The 25703-nt window shown below is 40.9% G+C and overlaps 1 protein-coding gene and 1 pseudogene across 1 annotated transcript in view; one reads left to right on the forward strand and one right to left on the reverse strand.

Annotated features, from left to right (window-relative positions):
• Nucleotides 1–25703, forward strand: part of LOC118628299 — a 249816-nt pseudogene that overhangs the window by 10726 nt on the left and 213387 nt on the right.
• The window catches only part of LOC118634964 (broad substrate specificity ATP-binding cassette transporter ABCG2), a 144388-nt gene continuing 127029 nt past the window's right edge, over nucleotides 8345–25703 (reverse strand). The window contains exons 11-16 of the mRNA XM_036269836.1: nucleotides 24691–24780; nucleotides 22783–22907; nucleotides 12405–12559; nucleotides 9738–9827; nucleotides 8779–8861; nucleotides 8345–8507 (exon numbers count right to left, since the gene is read on the reverse strand). Coding sequence (XP_036125729.1) covers nucleotides 8360–8507; nucleotides 8779–8861; nucleotides 9738–9827; nucleotides 12405–12559; nucleotides 22783–22907; nucleotides 24691–24780 — 691 coding nt within the window. The 3' untranslated portion in view covers nucleotides 8345–8359. The remainder of the gene's footprint in view (nucleotides 8508–8778; nucleotides 8862–9737; nucleotides 9828–12404; nucleotides 12560–22782; nucleotides 22908–24690; nucleotides 24781–25703) is intronic.

Here is a 25703-nt window from a genome sequence, read left to right on the forward strand (position 1 = left end):
ATCTTTGGAACTCTGCAGAGGTGGATACGACTAGCATCCCTACTTCGTGGACAAGAAAGATGCAGACTGAGCTAAGCAAGTTCATCACGTCCCCAGACCTGGTGAGTGGAGGATGAAGACGCAGGTAGAAGGGGGAAATATGCCCGAATTACTAGAGACGAAAAGGCCCTGAGTTGCTCACAGCTCCTGCACCACTTCTTTTCAGTACAACTCCCTAACTTCTAGAGAAGCCCACCGTCCCCATCCTGCCTTCTGCACATTTGCAAAAGTGACCCATCACAGGTGACTTGTCAAGTTACCCTGGTAATACTGCAGTGCATCCCAGATCTTAGCAAGGGACTCATCTGTGGCCGTGGGCTGGTCACAGACTCTGAAACTCAAGTTTCCTCATCTGCAAAATGAAAACAATGGAACAGCTTGAGGTTTTCCAAACAGTATACCACCAAGCCCTAGATTAGATTGTTTACATTTTTAATTTTTAAATTACAGTTGACATATATTATCGTATGTTTCAGGTATACAACCCACAATTAGACATTATGTAACTTATGAAGTGATCACACAGATAAATTAGTGCCCATCTGACACCATGTACTATTATTACAATATTATTGACTATAGTCCCTATGCTGTACTTTACATCCTTGTGACTATTATGTTACTTCCAATTTGTATTTCTGAACCTCTTCACCTTTTCCACCCATCTGCTCAATGCCCCTCACATCTGGAAACCATCAAAATGTTCTCTGTCTATATGAGTCTGTTTCTGTTGTGCTTGTTCATTTATTTTGCTTTTTAGGTTCCACATATAAGTGAAATCGTCTTATCTTACTTTGGCATTTATCTTACTTTGACTTATTTCACTCAGCACAATACCCTCTATGTCCATCCATGTTGTAGCAGATGGCAAGATATCAACTTTTTTTATAGCTGAGTCATATTCTATTGTACATATGCACAACTTTTTCTTTATCCATTCATCTACTGGTGGACACTTAGCTTACTTCCATATCTTGGCTATTATAAATAATGCTGCAATAAACATTGGATATGTCTTTTGGTTTAGTGTTTGAGGTTTCTTCACATAAACACCCAGAAGTATAATTGATGGGTCCTTCTTTGTTTCTTGTTATAACCCTTGTTTTAAAGTCTATTTTGTGCACTGGCCAGGTTGGCTCAGCAGTTAGAGTATCGGCCTGCGGACCAAAGAGTTGTGGGTTCAATTCCCATCAAGGGCATATACTTCCATGCAGGAGGCAACCAATCGATGTGTCTCTTACATCACTGTTCCTCTCTCTCCCTCGCTCTCTATCTGAAGATAAATGGAAAAATATCCTTGGGTGAGAATTTAAAAATAAAATAAAAAGTTTGTTTTGTGTGCTGTAAGTATTGCTATGCCAGCTTTTTTCCTTTGTTTTGATTTGCATGAAATATTTTTTTTCATCCCTTTCAATCTGTGTGTGTCTTTCTATTTGAAGTGAGTCTCTTGTAGTCAGCATATGTAAGGGTCTTGCTTTGTTATCTATTCAGCCACTATTATGTCTTTTGATTGGAGCATTTAATCCACTTGCATTGAAAGTAATTGTTGATAGGTATGTATTTGTTGCCATTTCATTATTCATAGTTATATACATATTTTTCTTCTTGTTTAAGAAGACCCTTTAATAATTCTTATAATACTGGTTTAGTGGTGATGACTCTTTTGGCCTTTTCTTGTCTGGGAAGCACTTTGATTCTAAATGATAGCAATGTTGTGTAGAGTACTTTTGGTTGTAGGTCCTTGCTTTTCATCACTCTGAATATTTCTTGCCAATACTTTCTGGCCTACAGTTTCTGTTGAGAAATCAGTTAACAGTCTTATGGGAGGTCCCTTGTAGGTAACTAAATGCTTTTTTCCCTTGGTGCTTTTAAGATTCTCTATCTTTAACCTTTTGCATTTTAATTATGATGTGTCTTGGTGTGAGCCTCTTTGGGTTCATCTTGTTTGGGACTTTCTACACTTCCTGGACCTGTACGTCTGTTTCCTTCACCAAGTTAGGGAAGTTTTCTGTCATTTTTTCAAATAGCTTTTCAATTTCTTGCTCTCTCTCTCTCTCTCCCCCTTCCTTCCAGCACCCCATAAGTGTTGAAGTTCTCACTAAATTCCTCTACTCTTCCTGTAAGTTCATGGGGCATCCTCATAACCAGTGTTTTGAGCTCTACATGTGGTAGATTGCTTATCTCCATTTTGTTTAGTTCCTTTTCTGGAATTTTGTTCTTCTCTTTCATTTGGGATATGTTTATCTCATTTTGGCTGTCTGCCTGTGTTTATTTCTAAGTGTTAGGTAGAGCTGCTCAATCTCCTGGGCCTGTTAGGGTGGAGTAATGTAACAGGTGTCCTGTAGGGTCCAGTGGCACAGCCTCCCAAGTCAGCTGTGTGGGCTGTGTGCACCTGCCTCTTTTACTTGAGCCTTGATTGCTGTTGGCACATCAATGGGAGGAATTTACCTCCAGGCCAATTGACTTCAAGGACTGGCTGCAACCAACATGGAGAATCTGCTGTGCAGGGGCTCACCCCATAGAGCAGAACTCACTTGAGTGGGGTTCAGGTACTCGCCAAGTCTACTTCTTGAGTGTGTTGTCTGTGAGGCGGCTGGGTGGTTTTTCAGTGTGGTCTCGAGCTGTTCACCAGGTGTGCTGGCTCCGGGGCCGCCTGGGAACTGCAGGCTAAGATCAGCCACCGCCCGTGCCCTGCCTGTGGTCACCTGGCATGAGCTACAGTTTGATCTGCAGATGGCTGCTACTTGTGCTGGACTTGGAGGTGCCCAGAAGCCAAGCTGCAAACCAAGGCTGCTGGAGTAGTGTCAGGTCTGGGGCCACTTAGCAAGTGGTAAGGGGCATGCTGAGGCCAGATGCTGCTTATTTGAGAGATTTTAGGAAAGTTTGAAGCATGTACCAAGACAGGTGGGTAGTAAGAAAAAGCCACTGGAAAGGCCTTGGGTGCTCTGCAAGTTGAGTGAGGCATGGTCTCAGGGAAACACCAGGGCAAGGCAAACAGTGTAACAGGTTGATGGAGACTCAGACATGGTGCCTGCCTGCTGGCTCTGTTGGAGGGAGGGCTCAGAAAAGGAACAAGAGCTTCTGCCTGCACTTCTGTCTGGGAGAAAGCTGTCCCTCCAGCTCTCCCCTCCATACCAGACAATTCAGTTTCTCCCTGTATGTCCCTGGTACCTTTTGAGCTGTTGCCCCAGCATTGGAGCTCAGATCCAGTGAGTCCAAGTAGGTCTGTACAAGCCCTTTAAAAGGAACTGCCTGCCCAGCCAGTGTGGCTCAGTGGCTGAGCATCGACCCTTGCACCAAGAGGTCACAAGTTTGATTCCTGGTCAGGGCACATGCCCAGGTTGTGGGCCTGATCCCCAGTAGGGGGCATGTAGGAGGCAGCCAGTAGATGTTCTCTCTCACCAATGTTTCTGTCTCTCCCTCTCCCTTCCTCTTTCTCTAAAATTCAATAAAAAAAAAAAATTTTAAGGTTATAAAAAAATTTTTTTTAAATAAAAGGAACTGCTGGAGACTCCAGCAGACCACCATCATTCTCAGACAGTCTCCAGATTTTTACAGCCAGAAGTTATGGGAACATCTCTTCCCTGCACTGGAACCCGGGGCTGCGGTCTCGCATGGGGCTGGGAACCCTGGCTCCTCAGGGGCAGCCTCTGCAGCCAAGAAATCCTTCCCAATTTTTATCTGCCACATGTGGGTGTGGGACCAGCCCATTCTCAAAGTGGCTTCTTCTCGATATCCTTAGCTGTAGGACTATGTTCAGCTAGATTTCCGATGGTTCTGAATAATGGTTGTTCTGTAGTTTAGTTGTAATTTTGATGTAGTTGTGAGAGGTTCTAAGTCTCGTATCTCCCCATGCCATCTTGACTGGAAGCCCCCAAGCCCTTGATTATTTAGGTGGAGCCTCAGGTTTTGCTGCTTTGCAAACAAAGGAGGCTGATCTGCGGGGCCACATCCTCACTTGAAGACGTACAGTTTAGCAGTGCTCTGCCACCTGCCTTTGAGACCCAGATGTGCTGTTCTGTGGGGTCTGCCAGGTGAAAGAATGATTCTCAGGAGTATTGCTACTTTGCAAATATATGCAAATGGCATTGAGGTATTGAGGGTAATAAAATTCAAATCTAAATACCATGAAGGATGTCTTCAAAGATGGGCAAACATATGAGCACCTCCACGCCCTGTTCAACAACTCTCTCTCTTCAACCTGCCCCCTGCCTTCCCTCTCTCCCTGCCTCACTCAATGTTCCCAGGAGCCTTCCAAGGCCAGGCTTCTCGCCCTCTTCTTTGAAGGCCCCACAAGAGCAGCTGAAGGAGTAAAACCAGTAGCAAACATTCACTTATTCCTGACGTTTTTACATTTTAAAGCAAAGTAATTAATTTATCCTCTCCAGTAGAGATTAGTCATTCTGACATCCAAGAAAAACAAATTTCAAAAGAAAATGAACATATTGTAAAGTAAATCTCTATAAACTAATACTTTCCTTTCTACTTTATAGCACTTATAGTTTTGCCTATACTTTTTTTCTTTTTGGTACATGCCCCTAGTGGGAACCAAACCCGGACTCTCTGGTCTGCAGGCCGATGCTCCAACCACTGAGCCAAACCGGCCAGGGCCTCCCTATACTTATTTTAAGCTCTCTGTGTAGTATACTTTTTCCTGTGTGAGGAACAGTTATACAGAGAAGCACGGGGAAGCCTGGATTACGTAAAGAGAAGGAACTGTACGAAGAACAAAAAAATATTATTAACCCTGATAGTTATATAATAGAGAATGATAATGTGTTACAAAATATATTAATCAAATGTCATTTAAAAAGAAGAAAAATAAACCACAGAACTTATATGCATGTATGCATAACCAATAGACAACAAAACTGAGGATGGGGCGGGGGGTGATGGGGAGGAGGGTGTCAATAGGGGAAAAGGGAGAAACAGCTGTGACAAAAACAAATTAATAAAAATAACTTTTAAAAAAAGAAGAAAAATATTATTTTAAGTTCAAAGACAATAATACAAGGCCATGTCCCCGGGCTAATGTTACAACAACATGGCAGGGCTCTTCACCCTGCTGATCCTCAGCTCACTTAATTCCTATAACATGGAAAAGGATTTACTTTTTTTTTTTTCAAATCTTTATTGTTGGATGTAAAATGTATTACAGATGTTCCACATTTTTCCCCCATTGACCCCCTCCTCCCCACTCCCGCCCCCCTCCCACCTTTTCCCACACTATTGTCTGTGTCCATTGGTTATGCATATAAGTTCTTTGGTTTATTTCTTCCCACCCCCCCAACCCCTTTCCCTTTGAGGGTTGTCAGTCTAGCAATGAATTTGTGCTTCTTAATCCCTTCACCTTTTTCACCCATTCCCCCAACCCCCTTCCCAACTGGCAACCAACAAAATGTTCTCTGTATCTATGAGAATGTTTCTGTTCTACCTGTTCATTTTGTTTGTAGATTCCATTGTTGATAGATATGTATTCATTGCCATTTTGTTTGTTCATATATTTTATCTTTTTCTTCAAAAAGACCCTTCATCATTTCATATAATAACGGTTTGGTAGTGATGAACTCCTTTAACTTTTTCTTGTCTGGGAATGTTTTTATATGCCCATCGATTCTAAATGACAGCTTTGCAGGATAGAGTAATTTTGGTTGTAGGTTCTTGGTTTTCATCACTCTGAATATTTCTTGCCACTCCCTTCTGGCCTGCAAAGTTTCTTTTGAGAAATCAGCTGACAGTCTAATGGGAACTCCCTTGTAGGTAACTAGCTGCCTTTCTCTTCTTGCTTTTAAGATTCCCTCTTTGTCTTGAACCTTTTGCATTTTGATGATGATGTGTCTTGGTGTGGGCCTCTTGGGGTTCATCTTGTTTGGGACTCTCTGTGCTTCCTGGACTTGTATGTCTGTTTCCTTCACCAAGTTAGGAAAGTTTTCTGCCATTATTGTTTCAAACAGGTTTTCGATTTCTTGTTCTCTCTCTTCTCCTTCTGGCACTCCCAAGATGCGAATGTTGGCATGCTTGGAGTTGTCCCAGAGGCTCCTTACACTATCCTCATTTTTTTGGATTCTTTTTTCTTTTTGCTGTTCTGATTGGGGACTTTTTTTTTAATCCTCACCTGAGGATATTTTTACATTTTTTGTACAGATAGAGTGGGAGGGAGAGAGAGGAAGAGAGAGTGAGAAACATCGACGTGAAGGGACACATCAAGTGGCTGCCACCCGCACGACCAACCAGGGCCGGGGACAAACTGCAACCGAAGTACGTGCCCTTAGCTGGAACCGAACCTGGGTCTCTCCGGACCGCAGGCCGATGCTCTAACTGCTGAGCCAAACTGGCCAGGGCTGATTGGGGATTTTTTGCTTCTTTATATTCCAAATCAATGGTTTGCTCCTTGGATTTACATACTCTATTATTGAAGCTGTGTAAATTATTCTTTATTTCAGTTAATGCCTCCTTCAATTCTAACTGTGTATCCATGATTTCTAACTGGCCCTTTTTTGGAAAAGGATTTACTTTTAACAACAGGAATTAAATATAGTGTGATCTCCTGTACTGGATCCTAGAACAATAAAAGAATATTAGTAGAAAAGTGATAAAATCTGAATGAAGTGAGTAGTTCAATTAACGGTACTACAACAACGTTAATTTTGACATAAACCATGGTATATAAAATGCTAACATTAAGCTGGGCAAAGGGTATATGAGAACACTACCACTTTAACTTTTCAGTACATCTAAGCTCGTTCCAAAATTAACAGTATATTTAAAAGGGGAGGAAGAACTTCATTAAATATTTACCTATGCAACAGGAACACAAAACTGAGCTGTAGTGATGCTCTGACAATAGCAAGAGGAGAGTGTATCAGCTTCATTTCCATTATAACCCAGCGAGCAGCAGGGAAGCAGTGGCGGGAGGGGCACAAGGGAGGCTTCTGTGCACTGCAATGTCTACTGTCTACCTTTTTTTTTTTTTGGTACGTGCCTCTAGCGGGAACTGAACCCAGGACCCTCTGGTCTGCAGGCCGACGCTCCAACCACTGAGCCAAACCGACCAGGGCTACCCTCTACTTCTTGACCTGGATTGGTAGGTGCAGGAGTGTTCCTTTCATGATAATTCACTGAACTATACTTTTCTCTACATCACCCTGCAATAAAGAAGTGAAAAAACACTTCCCACCCTGGCCGGTGTGGCTCAGTGGGTTGAGCGTCATCCCATGCACTAAAATGTTGTCAGTTTGATACCCAGTCAGGGCACATCCCCAGGTTGTGGGTTCAAACCTCAGTCAGGGTGGGTAAGAGAGGCAGCCAAATAAAGTTTTTCTCTCTCTCATCGTTTCTCTCTCCCCCTCTCTCTAAAATTAATTTTAAAAAACATTAAAAAAATTTTTTTAAATAAATAAAATTACACTTCCCTATTACAGGTAAAGGTCAGAATGAAGAAGAGATATGTAAATAAATGAGATGTATGTGAAGGAAGAAAAAAGCCTGTACAGGGCCAGTTATAACAGTTATCGTACGTCTACAACGTGCAGAGCTGGGAAGGCTCTTGGAAGTTACGAATTCCTGGCACGGACAGTTCTTCATGGAGGTGCCCTGGAGGTACTGACGCGTCAGGGCTCACAGGGCCGACACCTGTACTTGAGGAAAGTTTACCAGTTGACATACACATAAACCACTGAACTATCCGAGGAATAGTAAGTCACCAGGGCCTGCTCTGCTCCTACAGTCCAAAGACAGCCAAGGTCCCTGAAATATTCTGACTCCATTACAGAGAAAACTCAATAAGTTCTACTAACCTTTCCAGACTTACCACAGCTTTTTTTCTTCATAATGGTTTTTTTACCCTATAAATAACATCGGGTTTTTCCAACAAGGTTTAGATTTCATACCTCCACTACAGAATCAATACATTTGTTATTTCTTATTTACTACCTAATGGCAGACAATAGGTTCCTGTCATATTAGAGCTGGAGGGCAACTGGCACACACACCTACTCAAGAAAATTAACACATATTAGTGACCTATCATGAGTTTCTACAATGTTTTTTAGGTCAATTAATTAAATTAGATTCTTCCTGTGTGGTACTGTCTCGCTAGATGAACTAATAAACAGTACATACTATCACCAGTTCATGACCTGGGTCCTTTCATGTATAATTCAGTTCATTGTGATTTCTATGGTGGTTTCTGTTAGAAATAATTCTGGCTGAACAGCAGTATGATGGCAAATGAAAAGACACCAAAAAAATTCATTGAATACAGAAATCAAGATGCTCTCTTTTTAATGTGTAGATAAAGCATATAAAATTCAAGAAAAGTTTAAGAATATTTGTTAAGAAATAACAATTTTAGGTAGGCAATTGTAAGGAAGATAACAATCATGCTTGCCAAGGCTACGTGATTCCGCCACAGGCCCCAGGGTGAGAGATCGATGCCCTGGTTCATCAAGAATTCTTCTCCAGTGCATCTGAAATTCAACAGAAAGAGACTATGACTGCCCAAAACAAATAGCACACAAGAGACATTTCTCCCAATTAAATATAATTTTGACCATAGTAGACTATCTCAGAGATGCACCATACGTTCATACGCATTAGTGGACAACAGCCCACTTTGCAGATAAGAAAACTTCGTCTCCGAGAAGTCAGTGTCCCTGAAGGGCTCACACCAGCTAAGCCCAGTGCCCCCCCGCCCCCCCCCAGGAAGCAAACCCATTATGACACTGAATGCAGACTTACATTGCAAAGCTACAGGTACTGTTTGCTGTTACATTGAGTCCCGGGCAGAAGTTCTGTCCCAGAAATTCATTGTGCTGCAAAGCCTACAACACAAGGGCAAGTGGGCAATGTTGTGTGAAATTTCAAAGTTTCCAAAGTAGCTTCCTCCTAGTTTGATCTTTATTGCTCCTTCTGAAAACAAACCAAGCTTCACATTCAGTCTTTGCCACAGGAGAGCAACTAAAATGACTGTTCCTGTTACTCAAGAGGCCTAGGGTTAAAACTGTGGCTTCTAATACAAGGGAAATAAAGTATTTGGCAAAGAGGGAAGACCTCTGGCTATATTACCCCATAGCACCTTCCTCCTCTCTACAATGTCATAACCCCAAAACACTATAATTGAAATGATACACTGGTTCTCAAAGATTGTCGTTAATTTATGGTAACATCTTTTGTATTGTTCTTGTTTTTTTTTCAATCAAAACCAGTTACAATTTTTGGGAGTTGAAACTCAATTATACTATATTAAGACACAGACAGTTTCTGATGGAATTAATTAGATTCTAAAGTCAATAATGGCTGTCGATATTATATTGTATTTGTTTTTCTCATTTCCCTTGCAATATAAAATATGCAGTCTAGAAAAACAAAATGTAGTCTAGGGTCCCATCCTCTCATGTATTTCCTTATTGAACTGAAAACCAACTACACTGTTTACATGAATTGGTCAATCTTTCTGCTTCACTATGAGTTAGCCCCAACCCTTCACCTCCCTCACACAACAGGGTGCCTGGGAGAACCAGGTGAGCATCAAGGTGACCCAAGGCTCACGAGGAAACGCTCCCTCACTGCTCCTAAAAGAAAATTCCTGGCAACCTCCACAGTGTACATATGGGGACATGAGATAGTCAAGCTTTATTGTGCTTGTTCCTAGCTTAAGAATAATGAACCAACCACAGGAACACAAAAGAAAAACTTACCGCATAGCCATACCGAGGGATGCTCAAGTACTGAAGCCATGACAGCCAAGGCACAATGGTCCTGAGATTGACCAACAGCCCTGAAAAAATCTACAGAGAGCAAATCCCAACAGTCAGAACTGGTGGAGTGATTCCATGAGGAGTTCTGGACAATAACCTCTTTAAGTCCCGTACAACTTTCTGAACATTTCTGCTAAGACAAACGCTTTCTTGAGATTCCTTCCAGAATTCTAAATGCTTACCATGTCCTCTTTGCATGTGTATTTCTCTCTTAGCTGAGGCTGTTTGTGGTCTTAAAGGAATAACAATGTATCTATATTTAATTTAATCAGAAGATCCTTAATTGTCAAGGCTTTTACTTTCTCTGCAACTGCACACAATCGAAGGTATCGTCCTGACTGTTCTAAAGATAGAACCACTGTATGTTCCCACCAATAGAAACACCAACACATACCCTGAGCACCTCATGCCTCTCTATACTTCCTTAACACAGTAAGCTTTGTGATTTACAAGGGTTTGCATTCTATCTCCAAATAATTTTAGGAATAATTTGGGGTTTAGAATGAATGCTTAAAATAACCTGAAGCCTAGTTATAAAGTAGCAATGGTCAATATGGTCAATACCTTCATTTAAAGCTACCAAAAGCAGTATTGCCCTGGAGACCCCAGGAAGGACCACTCCAGGAAGATGCTCATATAAAACTTCTCCTAACTGGCACACTGGATGCTGGGATGGGCATGACCAGGACAGTGATGCTAGTGTGGCTACATATTTTTTAATTTGTCCTAACCAAGTGTTTAGAATATAACATGTCCCAGTAAAATACAGTTTTACCTATGGTTTTAAGTTATATATGTACACCATTAAATAACAATTTAAAAAACTAATATATCAAAATTAACACTTTTACATATTGAAGGATATTTTATTCATTGGATATTATAGAAAATTAAGATTTATTACTTTCTCAATAATGTTTACATTGGTAATTTTCAATGGCAAGAGTGTGCTATTTACAAACTTTTTATTTTTTATTTTTTTATCCTCACCCGAGGACATTTTCCCATTTTTTTGTTCAGGTAGAGTGGGAGGGAGGGAGAGGAACAGAGAGAGAGAGAAACATCAATGTGAAAGGAACACATTGAGTGGCTGCCACCCACACGACCAACCAGGGCCGGGGACAAACTGCAACCAAGGTACGTGCCCTTAGCGGGAACCGAACCCGGGTCTCTCAGGACCGCAGGTCGACGCTCTAACCGCTGAGCCAAACCGGCCAGGGCACTATTTACAAACTTTTAAAGACATCTGCTCCTACTCTAGCAGAAAGGACATGTGTGTTATGTAAATAGGATAAGAGTTCTTGTTTACTTGATCTAGTATGGGGAACTGTGCTAGTTTGGTGACTTTCAACCTTTTTCATCTCATGGCACACATAAACTAAAATTTTGTGGCACACTGAACAATATATTTTTTGCCTACCTGATAAAAAAAAAATAGGTATAATGTTGATTCATTTACACCAGACAACCACTGTTGTGTTTGCAGTTGGCATTTTTAAAATTTTATAATCTAAGGGAAAAGAGGTCAGTGCTCCTGACTAAATATTCGGGTATCCCATGTTTTAGAATTTTTTGTGTCACTCTGGTGTGTCTAATGTGGCACAACAGTTAACTAGTTCCCTTCACCTATTCATTCATCTCTGCAAAAGTTCGGGGTATCTAAGATTAGGATTAAGTAACCATTTAAAAAAAAATTAAAAAGTACCAAGAAATATATTAATATAAGAGAATGCCAAGAACTCAGAAAGGAGGGGACCTAATATTATGTGGACTTTGGAATTTTTCAGTATTTTTAAAACACGCCTTTTCAAAATATAGGAGGAATCATTTTAGACCACCCGTGCCACACACTGTTCTTTTTCTCCTAGAGCTTAGTTTTTTCTTTGGAAAGTATTTGACCCAACCCAACCATCTCAGCTGCTGGGGAATAAGCCAGCGGTTCTCTAACACCAGCGCGGAAGTCAGGCAATGACCTGGCATTTTTATGGAGGAATCTTCCAGTCGAAATATTTCTGTTTTGGAGTTCCCAGTCATCACAGTTTCACTGTATATCACTAAGAAGCATCTTTTAAAATCTCATTTGTAACAAAATGCTAACTAAAGTTATAGTAATTATATTACAATAGTAGCAAAAAAGGCTGGTGAGGTTGAGAAAAACCTGGCACATTCTCTAATATAAGTTATAGTTTATTTTTATTATTATTATTTTTTTAATCCTCACCTGAAAATATTTTTCCACTTATCTTCAGATAGAGTGGGAGGAGGAGAGAGAGAGAGACAGAGAGAAATATCGATGTGAGAGAGAGACATTGATTGGTTGTCTCCTACACCACCCCAACCAGGACTGGGGTCTGAACTGCAACTGAGGTACATGCCCTTGATCAGAATTGAACCCATGACTCTTTTTTCTGTGGGCCAACAATCACACTGCTGAGCCAAACCGGCCAGGGCTAAGCTATATTTTAATATATGGCTTCCTTAAAGCTAAGAATCCCATTGACAAAATCCTCTAAAGTTTAGAGTCTAAACAGTTTTTCTTCAAGACAAATAAATTTATGGGAAGGAACAGGGGAAATAATTGCTTCTCAGAGACACAGTTCTACTCACCATCATAAACACAAAAGTAATAGTCATGAGAAGTGTTGCTATGGATACCACACTCTGACCTGCTGCTATGGCCAGTGCCATAGAACTGGCCGAATAAGCCACCATCATAAGGGTAAACATCATGGTGAAGAAGGCCTCCACCGTTGGTTTCAATCCTTAGGAAGAAAAGATGGGGTTAATCCAACTGCTTAGGTCACAGTGTATGGGGGGATTGTTTATGATGCAAACATTTTGAGAAACAATTATCAGAAGGAAAAAAATGCATATTCTATCAAACCACCCTGAGTGACCAGTTTCATTGCTTCCCCACCCCATGTAACTGTATAAAATTATCATACCGCTTTCTTTTGTATACTACTGCATAAGCACTTTCATGTAACACCTTTGCCCCTTCTTGTGTAATTATTAACAATTTCTGACAGTCTATGGAGAGCTGGAGGCAGCACACCAGACAAGGATTCTGCTGCCTCCTCTCTAAGAAGGAAGCTTGGCAAGAGCACACTCCTTCCACCCAGACATCACCTTACTCACTGCTGCAACTGTCAGTGAAGAAACTACAAGATCTGTATCACGTGACCTCCCAGTGGTTTCACCATCTGAGGGGTGATCCCAGAACCCCAGTCTCTGAGACAAAGTACCACGGAGCTTGGGGTTGAGGATGGGTTAAATGAAGTGTCAGAAACAATCTTATAAACTATAACTGGGTACTATTACAGGTCATACACTCTGAAGATTTTGGAGCAGCCATAGAACACAATCAGGAGCTGAGGATTCAGGTTCTATTTTTAACTCTTTAAGTCACACCACTTATTTGTAAAATAAAAGTTTAAACTCAATCAGTGGATCTTTTCCTATAGCGCTTTGTCAAAATATAAATCCATTCCTGCTATGTGTGTGTATATAGTGAGACATTTGGATGTTCCAAGGCAATGAGCCAGGGGAGAAACCTAAACATGATGCACATGTGAATCTCTCAACATCTATTAAAAAAGTATTCTTCCCACCTCACAACAAGATTCACATAGGTTGAAAGTCAAGGGATAGAAAAACTTTTTCCAAGCAAATGGAAAGGAAAAGAAAGCTGAGGTAGCAATAATCATACCCGATTAAATAGACTTCAAAGCGAAGGCCATAAATAAAGAAGGCCACTACATAATATTGAAAGGATCTATCCAACAGGAGGACCTTGGTAAACATACATGCACCCAATGAAAAATCTATTTAAAAAACTTCTGAAGGGATCTTCTCCCTCTCCAGTTTCTTGGAGGGAGGAGGCAACCAAATTTTTGGTGGCCTTGTTTTGACAAGACTGATTAAGATTTTAAAAAGGACAAAATAACAAAAAAACGTGTATCTTGTTTGCAAGAGAAGCATCTCACAACAAAACGCTGGCAGATTGAAAGTGAATGAATAAAAAACTAGAGGCAGCGAAGGGCCATTACATAATACCAAAAAGATTTAGATTTATTCAACAAGGAAATATAAGGTCTGTAAACATATATGCAGTAAATATAGGAACAACAAAATATATTTTAAAACTTCTGGAGGTTTTCAAAGGAGGAATTGACAGCAATATAACCACAGCAGGGGACTTCAACACCCCTCTACAGGTGGGTACACTCACATGCAAATATGCCCACAGTATTAAAAACAGATTTAACAGATACCTACAGAAAATTACACTCCAAAATTGCAGAATTAACATTCTTCTCAACCCCATGTTAGAACACTAACTAAGCCTCAGTAAATTCTTGACTGATGAAATTGCATTAAGAATTCAAAGCAAAAGTGGCAAAGCAACAGTTAAATCCAGTCCATCGCTGCCTCACAGCAGTTAGAAACTCTACCAAAGAAAATATTCGGACTCTGACTTCTTAATAAGTAAATCCCAACAACACAAGTAGTTAATTGTTAATAAACAAGAAAGCTACACGAAACAGTTTTTTCTATTTTTTTTTTTTGTTCTTTTTGCCTGCCTTGCCGAAGCAAGGCCACCAAAAATTGGGTTGCCTCCCACACGAAAAAAATGGGAGAGAGAGAGAACATACTGAACACCAGTGTCAGGCACGACTCGGGTAAAAGCAACTTCTATTACAGTGATGGTGGCTATTTAATGACAAAATTTAGTGCCTAAGTAAAAATTTCCAGGTTATTCTTAAAATAGAAATCTAATTTTCAGTAAAATATAAGGGAGAGACATTTTAAGTTTTTCCTTTATAAACTTGGATTTTTACGCGGTGCATTATGGGTATGCAAATAAGGGCACATATATGTTTACCAAGGTTACATCCTCCTGTTAGATCCTTTCAATATTATCGTTGTATCTACATAAGGCCTTTATTTTGACGTCTATTTTATCGGATATGAGTATTGCTACCCCAGTTTTGTTTTTCCTTTCCATTTGCTTGGAATTTTTTCTTTCATCCTTTCACTTTCAACCTAGGTGTCTTTTGTTGTCAGGTAGGTCTCTTGTAAGCAAGATATATATGAGTCCTGCTTTTTTATCAATCAGCTACTTTGTGATTTCTGATTGGAGCATTTAACCCATTAATATTTAAGGTTATTATTGATATGTACTTATTTATTGCCATTTTTATTTGTTTTGGTAATGTTTTTCTTCCTATTTTTTCTGCTTATTACAGCAGTCCTTTTAACATTTCTTGCAGTGCTTGTTTGGTGCTAATATATTCCATTAGCCTTTTTTTTCTTCTTATCTGGGAAGCTCTTTATTTCACCTTCTACTTTGAATGATAGCCTTGCTAGGCAGAGTAGTCTTGGATTCAGATCCTAGTTTTTCATAACCTGATTACTTCATGCTATTCGCTTCTGGTCTGCAGTGTTTCTGTTGAGATGTCAGCTGATACCCTTATGGGGGTTCCTTTGTTGGTAACCTGTTGCTTATCTCTTGCTGCCTTTAGGATTCTTTCTTTGTCTTTAATTGTTAGCATTTTAATTATTATGTGTCTTTGTGTTCTTCTTACTTGGGGCTCTCTGTGCTTCAACTTGAATGCCTTTTTCCTTCGCCAAATTAGGAAAGTTTTCTGACATTATTTCTTCAAATACATTCTCTAATCCTTGCTCATTTTCTTCTTCTTCTGGAACTCCTAGGATACGAATGTTGTTATGTTTCATTTTGTCCCACAGTTCTCTTAAACTGTCTTCCTGATTTTTAATTGTTTTTTCTTTCTGGTTTTCAGATTGGATGATTTTTTTTCTACTCTATCTTCTAATTCACTGATCCGACCCTCAGCTTCCTCTACTCTGCTGTTTAGACCTTTCAATGTGTTCTTTATTTCTGATATGTCATTCTTCATTTCTTCTTGGTGGGTTTTCATTTCCAATTGCTTGATTTTCTTTTTTCTTTTTTAATTTATCTTTATTGTTGAATGTATTACAGATATTCCTCCCATTAACCCCCTCCTCCCCACTCCTGCCCCCCTCCTGCCTTTCCTCACACTGTTGTCTGTGTCCACTGGCTATGCATATACGCTTAGAAGTTCTTTGGTTTATTTCTTCCCACCCCACCCTTTCCTTTTAGATTTGTCACCTAACCTATTTGTACTTCTTAATCCCTTCACTTTTTTTCACCCATTTCCCCAACCCCCCTTCCCTCTGGCAACCAACAAAATGTTCTCTATATTTATGAGAATGTTTCTGTTCTGCTTGTTCATTTTGTTTGTAGATTCAGTTGTCGATAGATATGTATTCATTGTCATTTTGTTTGTTCATATTTTTTTATCTTCTTTTTCTTCAAGAAGACCCTTCAACATTTCATATAATAATGGTTTGGTGATGATGAACTCCTTTAGCTTTTTCTTGTCTGGGAAACTCTTTATATGTCCATCAATTCTAAATGATAACTGCAGAATAGAGTAATCATGGTTGCAGGTTCTTGCTTTTCATCACTCAATATTTCTTGCCACTCCCTTCTGGCCTGGAAAGTTTCTTTTGAGAAATCAGCTGACAGTCTTATGGGAGCCCCCTTGTACATAACTCCATTTCTCTTGCTTTTTTTAAGATTCTCTCTTTGTCTTGAACTTTTGCATTTTGATGATAATGTGTCTTGGTGTGGGCCTCTTGGGGTTCATCTTGTTTGGGATTCTCTGTACTTCCTGGACTTGTGTGTCTGTTTCCTTCACCAAGTTAGGGAATTTTTCTGTCATTTTTGTTTCAAAGAAATTTTCAATTTCTTGTTCTCTCTCTTCTTCTGGCACCTCCATGATGCAAATGTTGGCGTGCTTGAATTTGTCCCAGAGGCTCATTACACTACTCTCATTTTTGGGGATTTTTTTTCCTTTTTGCTGTTCTAATCGAGTGTTTATTGCTTCCTTATATTCCAAATAGATGATATGCTTCTTGGCTTTACCTACTCTACTATTGAATATGTGTAAATTATTCTTTATTTCAGTTAGTCCTCCTTCATTTCTGACTGGTCCTTTTTTATACTCTTGAGGCCCTCGCTAAGATCATTGAAGTTCTCAGTAAGTTCATTAAGCATTCTTATGAGCACTGTTTTCAACTCTGTTAGATTGCTTATCTCCATTTCATTTAGTTCTTTTCCTGGAGTTTTGTTCTGTTCTTTCATTTGGGATATGTTTCTTTGTCTCCTCATTGTTGCTGCCTCCCTGTGTTTGTTTCTATGTAAGGTAGTGTTGCTATGTCTCCTGGGCTTCCTAGAGGGGCCTCTTGTAGTAGGTGCCCTGTAGGGTCCAGTGGCACAACCTCCCTGGTCTCCCAGCTGGGCCCTGGAGATGCACCCTTTGTGTGAACTATACACCTTTCTGTTGTAATTGAGTCCTGACTGCTGTTGGCACATCAATGAGAGGGTTTTATTCAGGTTGATCAGCTGTGCAGGGGCGCACCACACAGAGCAAGACTTATTTCAGCAAGGCTCTGGTACCCACTGAGTCCATTCCTTGATTGTGTCACTTGTGGAGGTGGTTGGGTAGTGGTGCTTCGCAGTGTTCTGAAGCTGTCCACTGGGTATGCTGCCTCTGAGGCAAGGTCAGCCACCAGGCATAAGCTACAAAGCTGTCTGCAAATGGCTGTTTCTTCTGCTGGGCGTGGAGGTGCCCAGGAAAAGCCGAGTTGTGAACCAAAGCTGGCTGCTTCTAGTGCCGGGGCTGGGGCCACTTAACGAGAGGTTCATACAGGCTCACTCAGACCAGATGCTGCTTGTTTGAAAGAATTTAGGAAAATCTGAAGCAGGATCCAACACAGACCAATCCTATGGTAAAGCAACTGGTAACAGCTTGTGTGAGCCTGAAAGTTGGGTGAGTTGGGGCCTCAGGGAATCACCTGGGAGAAGAAAACAGTGTGAGCCAGGTTGCTGGAGTCCCAGATATGGCTGCCCTCTGCCAACCTCGTGGGGGAAGGGCTCACCAAAAGAACAAAAGCCTCTGACAGCAAGTCTGTCCAGGAGAAAGCTGCCCTCGCCTAAATGCCAAACAACTCAGTTCTTCCCGTATGTCTCTGGTGCCTTTCGAGCTGCCTCCCCCACACTGGAGCTACGAGGGAGCAAGACCGAATAAGTTCATGTGCAGGCCCTTTGAGAAGATTTGCCTGGGGATCCAGAAGCCTGTCTCCCTCAGCCTCGGTTCCCAGTGGTTTTACAGCCAGAAGTTGTGCAGACTTCTTTTCCTGGGACTGGAACCCTGAGCTGGGCACCTGGGATGGAATCGGACCCCTTAATCCTCAGGGAGGACCTTCCCACCTGAGGTATCCTCCTGATTTTTATCTGCCGCACATGGGTGTGGGACCTAACGTCTGCGCCTCTGTTCCTCCTACCAGTCTCGATGTGCCCCCTTCTTTAATTTCACAGTTCTAGAACTTCCATTCAACTTGATTTCTGGTGGTTTTCAGTGATGGTGGTTCTGTAGTTTAGTTGTAATTTTGATGTGGTTGTGAGAGGACGTGATATTGTGTTTACCTATACCACCATCTTGATCCGATTGGTTAATTTTCAATGTTTATATATTTTTGCTCATGCTGCTGAGCTCTTTATTCATGCTGTTGACCTTCCTCATTATAATTACTCTGAACTCTACCTCTGATAACTTGATTAATGCATTTCATTTATCTCTTCTTCTGTAGAATTCTCTTGTTCTTTCATTTGGGATTTGTTTCTTTGTTGCACTATTTTGGTTGTCTCGGTGGGTTTTGGAGTCTGCCAAATTTTCCCTGTGGGTGTTGGTGTTATGCTGATTGTGGCTCCCTCTACTGGGATTGGATGAATGAGGAAGGACCCTTATTAAACACCATTGTCAAGTCTTACTTTCCTGGGTAGATTTTCAGGCCAATCAACAGTTTAGTTTTCCTCTAGATTTTGCCTGCAGGCTATTAGTCTCAATTGTTTGATGAGCCTTGGGTTGTAGCCCTCAGTAAATGAAACAATCCCTCAGGTGTTCAGGGTAAGATTTCCAGCAGGTGGGGCAGATGCTTGCTAGCAGTCTCTTGCTGTTAATGAGCCTCAATTTGCATTTCTCTGACCCAGCTGGGTGGTGTTAAATTCGTGAGGGGGGGCTATTGCTTCTCCCTGGGGCTCTGGGAAGGGGCTCTTTGAGTAATATGCCTACTGTCCTATGAGGGAACAATTAAGCATAAAAGTCCCAATGCCCTCCAAAAAAAAAAAAAAAAACTTCTGGAAGACTTCAAAGGAGAAATCAACAGCAATACAATCATAGCAGGGACTTCAACAACCTGCTGACATCACTGGATAGATCCTCTAGACAAAAAATTAACAAGAAAACAGAGACTCTAAATGATACACTAGATCAAATAAATTTAATAGATATCTACAGAGAATTACACCCCAAAACTGAAGAATTCACATTCTTCTCAAGCACATATAGGACAATCTCAAAGACAGACCACATGTTAGGACACAAACTAAGTCTCTACAAGTTCAAGAAGACTGAAATCATACCAAGCATCTTCTCAGATCACAATGGCATGAAACTAGAAATCAATTACAACAAAAACACCCAAAGACATTTGAACACATGGAGGCTAAATAGCATGTTATTAAACAATGAATGGGTTACAGAGGAGATCAAGAAAGAAATTCAAAACTTCCTGGAAACCAATGAAAATGAAAACACAAGAACACAAAATCTATAGGGCACAACGAAAGCAGTCTTGAGAGGGAAGGTCATAGCACTACAGGCCTACCTCAAGAAACAAGAAGAATTTTTAACTGACTTTCTAACCCGAGAACTTAAAGAACTACAAAGTAAACAAAAAGAAAAACCCAAAGCAAGTAGAAGGAAAGAAATAGAAAAGGTCAGAGCAGAAATAAACTAAAAAAAAAAAAAAAAAAAAAAAAACAATTCAAAATATCAATGAAACAAAAAGCTGGTTCTTTGAAAAGATAAACAAGAATGATAGACCCTTAACCAGACTCACCAAGAAACAAAAAGAGAGGACCCAAATAAACAAAATCAGAAACAAAAGAGGAGAAATAAAACTGACACCACAGAAATAAAAAAGATCATTAAAAAATACTATGAACATTTATACGACAACAAATTGAACAATCTAGACAAAATGAACACATTTCTAGAAACACGCAGTCTCCCAAAACTGAATCAGGAAGAGATAGAAATCTTGAACAGACCAATAACAACTAAAGAAATTGAAGATGTAATCAAGAAACTCCCAGCAAACAAAAGCCCAGGTCTGGATGGCTTCACAGGGGAGTTTTCTTGAACATGCAAAGAAGATCTAACACCCATTCTCCTCAAACTATTCCAAAATATCCAAAGAAGGAGGACTTCCAAACTCATTTTATGAGACCAACATAATTCTAATTCCAAAACCAGATAGAGACACTACAAAGAAAGAAAACTAGAGGCCAATATCCCTAATGAACACAGATGCCAAAATTCTTAACAAAATATTAGCAAATTGGATTCAGCAATACATCAAAAAAAATTACTCATCATGACCAAGAAGGATTCACCCCAGGGATGGAAGGCTGGTACAATATTCGCAAATCAATAAATGTGCTACACCACATAAACAAAATGAAAGATGAAAACCATATGATCATATCAATAGATGCTGAAAAAGCATTTGACAAAATCCAGCACCCATTTTTGATAAAAACACTCAGCAATGTGGGAATAGAGGAACCATGTCTTGACATAATATAAAGGTCATATATGAAAGACCTACAGACAACATTGTACTCAATGGGCAAAAACTAAAAGTATTTCCCTGAAGAACAGGAACGAGACAGGAATGCCCATTTTCACCACTCTTATTTAACATAGTACTGGAAGTCTTAGCCACAGATATTAGACATGAAGAAAAAGCAAAAGGGATCCAAATTGGAAAGGAGGAAGTGAAACTCATTATTTGCAGATGACATGATATTGTACATAGAAAACCCTAATAGACTCCATCAAAAATGCACTACAGCTAATAAATGTATTTGGCAAAGTAGCAGGATACAAAATTAACATCAAGAAATCAATGGCATTGTTATATACCAACAATGAACTCACAGAAAGAGAAACTAAAAAAAAATCCCATTTATCACGGTAGCAAAAAAACTAAGATACCTAGGAATAAACGTAACCAAAGAAGTAAAAGACCTTTGCATAAAGCTACAGGACATTGAAAAAATAAATAAAGGAAGATATAAAAAAGTGGAAGCATATACCTTGTTCATGGATTGGAAGAATTAACATCATTAAAATGTTCACACTACCCAAAGCAATCTATAGATTCAATGCTGTCCCCATTAAAATACCAATGACAGCCGCCAGTTTGGCTCAGCGGTTAGAGTGTCGGCCTGCGGTCTGGAGAGACCCGGGTTCGGTTCCCGCTAAGGGCACGTACTTCATTTGCAGTTTGTCCCCGGCCCTGGTTGGTCGTGCGGGTGGCAGCCACTCGATGTGTCCCTTCACATCGATGTTTCTGTCTGTCTCTCCCTTCCTCTCTCTCCCTCCCACTCTATCTGTACAAAAAATGGAAAAATATCCTCAGGTGAGGATAAAAAAAAAAAAAAAATACCAATGACATGTTTCACGAAACTATACCAAATGCTTCAAAAGTTCATATGGAACCAAAAAGCCAGAGCAATCTTGAAAAAGAACAAAGTAGGAGGAATTACAATACAGGATATTGGTTATACTATAAAGCCAAAGTAATCAAAACAGCCTGGTACTGGCACAAGATTAATGGAACAGAACCAATAACCCAGAAATTGAGCCAAGACAATATGTTCAATTAATATTTGACAAAGGTGGCAAGAGCATACAATGGAGAAAAGACAGCCTCTTTAATAAATGGTGTTGGGAAAATTGGACAGCTACATGCAAAAAAATGAAGCTAGACCACCAACTTACTACACCATATACAAGAATAAACTCAAAATGGATAAGAGACTTAAATGTGACTTGTGAATCCATAAACATTCTAGAAGAAAATGTAGGCAACAAAATTTCAGACATAACATCTAGCAGAATTTTTACTGATTCAACGCCTAAGGCAAGAGAAACAAAAGAAAAAATGAATAAATGGGACTACATCAAAATAAAAAGCTTCTGCGCAGCAAAAGAAACAACCATCAAAATGGAAAGGAAACCCGCTATATGGGAGAGCTTAACTGCCAATGATATATCAGATAAGGGGTTAATCTCCAAAATATACAGAGTACTCATACAACTCAACAAAAGGAAGACAAAGAATCCAATTAAAAAATGGTCAGAGGACCTAAATAGACACCTCTCCAAACAGGACATACAAATGGCCAAGAGACATATGAAAAAATACTCAATGTCACTAACCATCAGTGAGATGCAAATTAAAACAACTATGAGGTAGCCAATGGACACAGACAACAATGCTTGGGTGGGGGAGATCAGGAGGAGGATGTCTGGGGGACAGGGGGAGGAGGAATAAAAGTATTCTTATTAAGTGAATAAACCCCAAAAGTCTCATTCTTTCACTATATATGAATATAAATAAATAGCTAATAAAGATTGCACCTCCGGCACAGTCTCAAATATATTATGAATTATTTCCATGTCTGTATGTAACGTACCATCACTGAGTAAACTATAGTTTTACATATAGGTGTAAAAGTTAATTTGGGAAAAGTCTTGACATAAATGACCTCAGAGAACAGTTGTTTCAGAGTGTGAACAACAGATAGCTGCTTCCTTATCTTGTGGCTGGGATTATAGTTTTGTGAACCAAAAACATGTTTTCAAAAATAAATTACTTTGCCCTGGCCAGTCTGGCTCAGTGGTTGGAGCGTTGGCCTGTGGACCAGCGAGTTCCACTAGGGGCACATACAAAAAAAAAAGAAAAATTATTTCCCCTCACATCTGAGAGTACAGACACACTCTATTTATGTCTTATTGCTTACCTAACAAGAAGTATATTATACAAGTAAATATAATACTTGGTAACATCCTCATCGGCAGTAAATCAGATAGCAGTTTCCCAAAGAAATAAGATGACACTCTGTAGTATCCACTGATATATTCATGCCTAAAAAACAAAAATGCACACCATGCACCCACATTAGTATAAGGAGGCACAGACCAGATGATTGAACCTTTCTGCTGCCAGCAGGAGTCTAACTACAGCTTCTCACATCCTCCAGGTTAACCCACCTCCTTCGCACAGTCAGCATCGGGCACCATGTGAGGTACAGGCCTCCCCTGAGACGTCCTTCCCCAGAGCTGTGTGTGAGGGCCCCTCTTCTCATCACAGAATCCCCCCTAGTGCCGCCCATTTTGCCCTGGGAGCCCCACTCCAGGTAAACACATTCTGCATCTCCTCCCGCTCTTCCGACTCGGGGTTTCCTGGAAAGACAGCAGTTGGGCAGCAGATCTCAGTGGTCACACAGGCTTTGCTTTCTCCCCGCCTCTGGGTATGAAGGAGGTGGTGCCCTGTTCTCCACGCCCCACTGCAGCTTCGGGTCACTAAACCTCTCACTCCTTCCGTTCTCATGATGAAAAAACCACAGGGCACTTCTTCCTTCAGGATCGTGCCCCCCAATCATACCTCCCTGTCAGCGTCAAACCTGGTTTCTCCCCAGTGAAGACCCAGACCTCTCCTCTTCCCAACATCCTCCTCCTGTGATTCCAACCCTTCCACCAACACAGTTCACGCTTTGCCTTTCGCGGCTTCACTCTCTGGTGGTCTTTTCAAGCTGTACATACTATATTTGAAAAAAACCGCGATAGAGTGAAGCCACGAAAGTTGAAGCGCGAAGTGGTGAGGGACCACTGTATATAAACAAAGAATCCTACTTCGCCGAAATTCATTTATTGCGGTAGAGTCTGGAACTGATTAACTGCGATAAATAAGGGGCGACTGTACCTTCATTCTTTCCCTCTCTAATGAGTCCTTTCCTCCAGCAAGTAAATATGGGCAAATCTCCAGCTTCAGAAAACACAAGAAACAAACCAGCTGCCTTCTGGCTCTTTCCATTCTCCCCTCCTTTGAGGGCAAAGCTTGGTCTTAGTCAACTTTACCTCCCCACCTTCAATTTACAACTTATCCCACTACTTTCTCTCTACCAAGCCCCTGAAACTTTTCTTGTGAAGGTCAACATGACTTCCTCTTCTTCTTCTTCTTTTTAAAAAAATCCTCACCCAAGGATATTTTTCCATTTAACTTCAGATAGAATGGGAGAGAGGGTGGAAGGGAGGGAGAGAAACATCCACGTGAGAGAGACACATCGACTGGCTGTCTCCCTCACGACCCCAACAAGGGCCAGGGACTGAACCACAACGGAGGTACATGCCCTTGACCGGAAATGAACCCAAAACTCTTTGGTCCAAGGGCCAACGCTCCAACCCAGCGGTTCTCAACCTTCCTAATGCCACGACCTCATGTTGTGGTGACCCCCAAACATAAATTATTTTTGTTGCTACTTCACAACTGTAATTTTGCTACTGGTATGTCTTAGGTGACCCCTGTGAAAGGGTCGTTTGACCCCCAAAGGGGTCGTGACCCACAGGTTGAGAACCGCTGCTAACCCCTGATCCAAACTGGCCAGGGCTCATCATTTCTTATTTGCTACAACAAAAAATCCTTTTCAGTCTCTATTGCTTGCATTCTCTGTCCCATCTGCCTTTGTGGCCATGACCTAATTTTGAAAATTCCCTTTTCCCTTGGTCTCCGTCCCCACATGCTCATGATTTCTCTCCCAGCCCCACTGGTAATCCCCAGGAACCAATCCACGGCCCAATTCTGTATGTGACCAGTGTGACCAACAGCCCTGGCACTGGACAGCCCCCTTCACAAACAGCAACATACTCACATGAAGAGCTTCTTCTCGACCACGAAGAGCTCCACGGATGACACACTGCTGAAACACTGGTTGGTCGTGAGGAAGAAGAGCACCCCAGCTCTGCCATGAGAGAAGGGGAGCAAAAGCAATGTGGTACATTAAATATTCTTAGATCAATTCCTCAAATGGTATCTTACTATATTAAACTACTGTTAGGGTTCAACAGGCAGAAAAGTGTGAGCCCCCTCGGGCCTCTCCCCATGCCAGTGTCTCCACAGCGGTGCCCCTGGGTCTCCACGTAGCACAGTTTGAAATTCAGTCCTGGGTTGCCATGAATTGAACTATTCCCTCCCTATGTTGAAGCCCTACCCCTCAATGTGATGATATTAAGAGGGAGCATCTTTGGAAGGTAATTAAGTTTAGACAATAACATGGTTGGGGAGGAGCTTATGACAAGATTATTGCACTTTGAAGACAAGAAAAGGGAGACGTCAGAGGCCCCCTGTGCCATGGGAGGACACTGCAGGAAGGCAGAAAGCCAGAAGAGGCCCCTCATCAGAACCCCAATAAGCTGGTACTTAAATCTCCAGAATATAAGAAATAAATTTCAGCCCTGGCCAGTTTGGCTCAGTGGTTGGAGCATTGGCCTGTGGACCAGAGAGTCCTGGGTTCGGTTCCTGCTAGGGGCACGTACCAAAAAAAAGAAATAAATTTCTGTTGTTTAACCCATCCAGTCTGTGGTTCTTTGTTATGGCAGCCAAGGTGATGATTACACAGGTCATAAAAATGCTACCTCCTTTCATTTTAACAAAATAACAAGTATCATCCTAATGTATGAACAGAGAAATAGCTAAATAAAGTCCGCAAAGGTTAAAACCTCTATTGGCCACTTTGTCAATGTTGAGTAAAGAAGAAACAGACAGAGGAGGCAAAATGAGAGTGGAGAAAGGAGAGGGGGCGTCAGGGACCGACAGAGCGACCAAAGGGGCGCTGGGAATCAGAGCGCTGGTGGGGTCGTGGGGCTGTGAGAAGAGGGAGGCAGA

The sequence above is a fragment of the Molossus molossus genome, unplaced genomic scaffold, assembly GCF_014108415.1.
Source record: "Molossus molossus isolate mMolMol1 unplaced genomic scaffold, mMolMol1.p scaffold_m16_p_1, whole genome shotgun sequence".
NCBI lineage: Eukaryota > Metazoa > Chordata > Mammalia > Chiroptera > Molossidae > Molossus > Molossus molossus.